Source organism: Pseudoliparis swirei, chromosome 2 (assembly GCF_029220125.1).
Source record: "Pseudoliparis swirei isolate HS2019 ecotype Mariana Trench chromosome 2, NWPU_hadal_v1, whole genome shotgun sequence".
Lineage (NCBI taxonomy): Eukaryota > Metazoa > Chordata > Actinopteri > Perciformes > Liparidae > Pseudoliparis > Pseudoliparis swirei.
In genome coordinates, this window is record NC_079389.1 from 22,553,645 (window position 1) to 22,556,144 (window position 2,500).

Consider the following 2,500-nt stretch of genomic DNA (forward strand, 5'->3'; position numbering starts at 1 on the left):
TGGGAGCTGCCTACAAAAAAACAGAAAAAGAAAAGTGGCAGCTCCTAAATGTTCTGTCAGAAGCAAAATGGCCATTTATTTAACGGGAAAGACCCGGGTGGAGAACAGAGAGGGGCAGGAGGCCAAGGCAGTGTGGCTCTGTAACATCAGAGCCAGACTCTGGCTGGAGTTCAGGTTTTATAAACACATTGGAGACCTGGATACTTTTAAACAACGCTGGTGTTTTGAAGATATTGTTTGTTCTGTGGTGGAGGAGGAGCTGGAGTTTGCACCACTTTTTATTAGGTAAAATATGTTTTATTTTTTGTTTGTTTTTATTTTAAACAACCTGATTTTTTAAAACACTTTATTTTTAAAGAATCTGTGTCAAGGCTAAGAAAATGTGAATAATGTGAAGTGTTTTTCAAAAATCCCCCAAAAAATCTCTCTCTCTCTCTCGGCTCCACTTCTGGTATTCGAACTCGCAATTATCACATTCCAGAGTCTCCGTGGTTACCGATGGATTAATAATGAAATCAGATGGAACTCTCAGCCGGATGCCTGAGAATGTGTGTGTATGTGTGTGCGTGTCCCACCTCCTTGCTGTGTATGTGTGCGTGCCCCAACTCCTTGGTGTGTGTCTGTGTGTGTGTGTGTGTCTGTGTGTGTGCATGTCCCACCTCCTTGGTGTGTGTGTGTGTGTGTATGTGCATGTGTGTGTGTCCCACCTCATTGGTGAGTGATTGTGTGCGTGTGTGTGTGTGTGTGTGCCCCACCACCTTGCTGTGTGTGTGTGTGTGTGTGTGTGTGTGGGTGTGTGTGCATGTCCCACCTCCTTGCTGTGTGTGTGTGCGTGTCCCACCTCCTTGCTGTGTGTGTGTGCGTGTCCCACCTCCTTGCTGTGTGTGTGTGTCTGTGTGTGTGCATGTCCCACCTCCTTGCTGTGTGTGTGTGTCTGTGTGTGTGCATGTCCCACCTCCTTGCTGTGTGTGTGTGTCTGTGTGTGTGCATGTCCCACCTCCTTGGTGTGTGTGTGTGTGTGTATGTGCATGTGTGTGTGTCCCACCTCATTGGTGAGTGAGTGTGTGTGTGTGTGTGTGTGTGCCCCACCTCCTTGCTGTGTGTGTGTGTGTGTGTATGTGCATGTGTGTGTGTCCCACCTCATTGGTGAGTGATTGTGTGTGTGTGTGTGCCCCACCTCGTTGGTGTGTGTCTGTGTGTGTGCGTGCCCCAACTCCTTGGTGTGTGTCTGTGTGTGTGTGAGTGTCTGTGTGTGTGCATTTCCCACCTCCTTGGTGTGTGTGTGTGTGGGTGTGTGTGCATGTCCCACCTCCTTGCTGTGTGTGTGTGTGTGCGTGCCCCAACTCCTTGGTGTGTGTCTGTGTGTGTGTGTGTCTGTGTGTGTGTGTGTCTGTGTGTGTGCATGTCCCACCTCCTTGCTGTGTGTGTGTGTGAGTGTCTGTGTGTGTGTGTGCCCCACCTCCTTGGTGTGTGTGTGTGTGTGCGTGCCCCACCTCCTTGGTGTGTGTGTGTGTGTGTGCCCCACCTCCTTGGTGTGTGTGTGTGTGTGTGTGCGTGCTCCACCTCCTTGGTGTGTGTGTGTGTGTGTGTGTGTGTGCGTGCCCCACCTCCTTGGTGTGTGTGTGTATGTCCCAACTCCTTGGTGTGTGTCTGTGTGTGTGCATGTCCCACCTCCTTGCTGTGTGTGTGTGTGTGTGCGTGCCCCACCTCCTTGGTGTCTGTGTGTGTGCATGTCCCACCTCCTTGCTGTGTGTGTGTCTGTGTGTGTGTGTGTGTGTGTGTGCGTGCCCCACCTCCTTGGTGTGTGTGTGTATGTCCCACCTCCTTGGTGTGTGTGCGTGCCCCACCTCCTTGGTGTGTGTGTGTCTGTGTGTGTGTGTGTGTGTGTGTGTGCATGTCCCACCTCCTTGCTGTGTGTGTGTGTGTGTGTGTGTGCATGTCCCACCTCCTTGCTGTGTGTGTGTCTGTGTGTGTGTGTGTGTGTGTGTGTGCGTGCCCCACCTCCTTGGTGTGTGTGTAGAAGGACACCGACATGTCCAGCAGCAGCTTCCTGTGCTCCACCCGCCGGACGAAGTCCTGGATCCGGACCTCGAGGTGCCGCGCCGCCTTGTAGATCTCCTCGGGGTCGCACTCGCCCGTCTGCGCCAGCTGCTCCGCCGCCTCCAGCAGCTTGTCTGCGTTGGTGTACGTGTTCTGTGACATCATCATCATCATCACCACCATCATCAACACCACCATCATCACCACCATCATCATCATCATCATCATCATCACCATCATCATTATTATCATCATCCTCATCACCATCTTCATCATCATCATCTTCATCAAGTGAATGAGTGATTGAAATCAATAAGTAAATGAGTAAAGAGAAGCTGAACGCCACCGTCGAGTGAGGAGTGAAGGAGTGAAGGAGAGAAGGAGTGAAGGAGTGAAGGAGAGAAGAAGTGAAGGAGTGAAGAAGTGAAGGAGTGAAGGAGAGAAGAAGTGAAGAAGTGAA

General features: G+C 51.2%; 1 protein-coding gene across 1 annotated transcript in view; it reads right to left on the reverse strand.

Moving 5' to 3' along the window:
- The window catches only part of kalrna (kalirin RhoGEF kinase a), a 151,787-nt gene that overhangs the window by 80,359 nt on the left and 68,928 nt on the right, over positions 1 to 2,500 (reverse strand). The window contains exon 15 of the mRNA XM_056439154.1: positions 2,002 to 2,193. Within this exon, the coding sequence (XP_056295129.1) occupies positions 2,002 to 2,193 (192 nt within the window). The remainder of the gene's footprint in view (positions 1 to 2,001; positions 2,194 to 2,500) is intronic.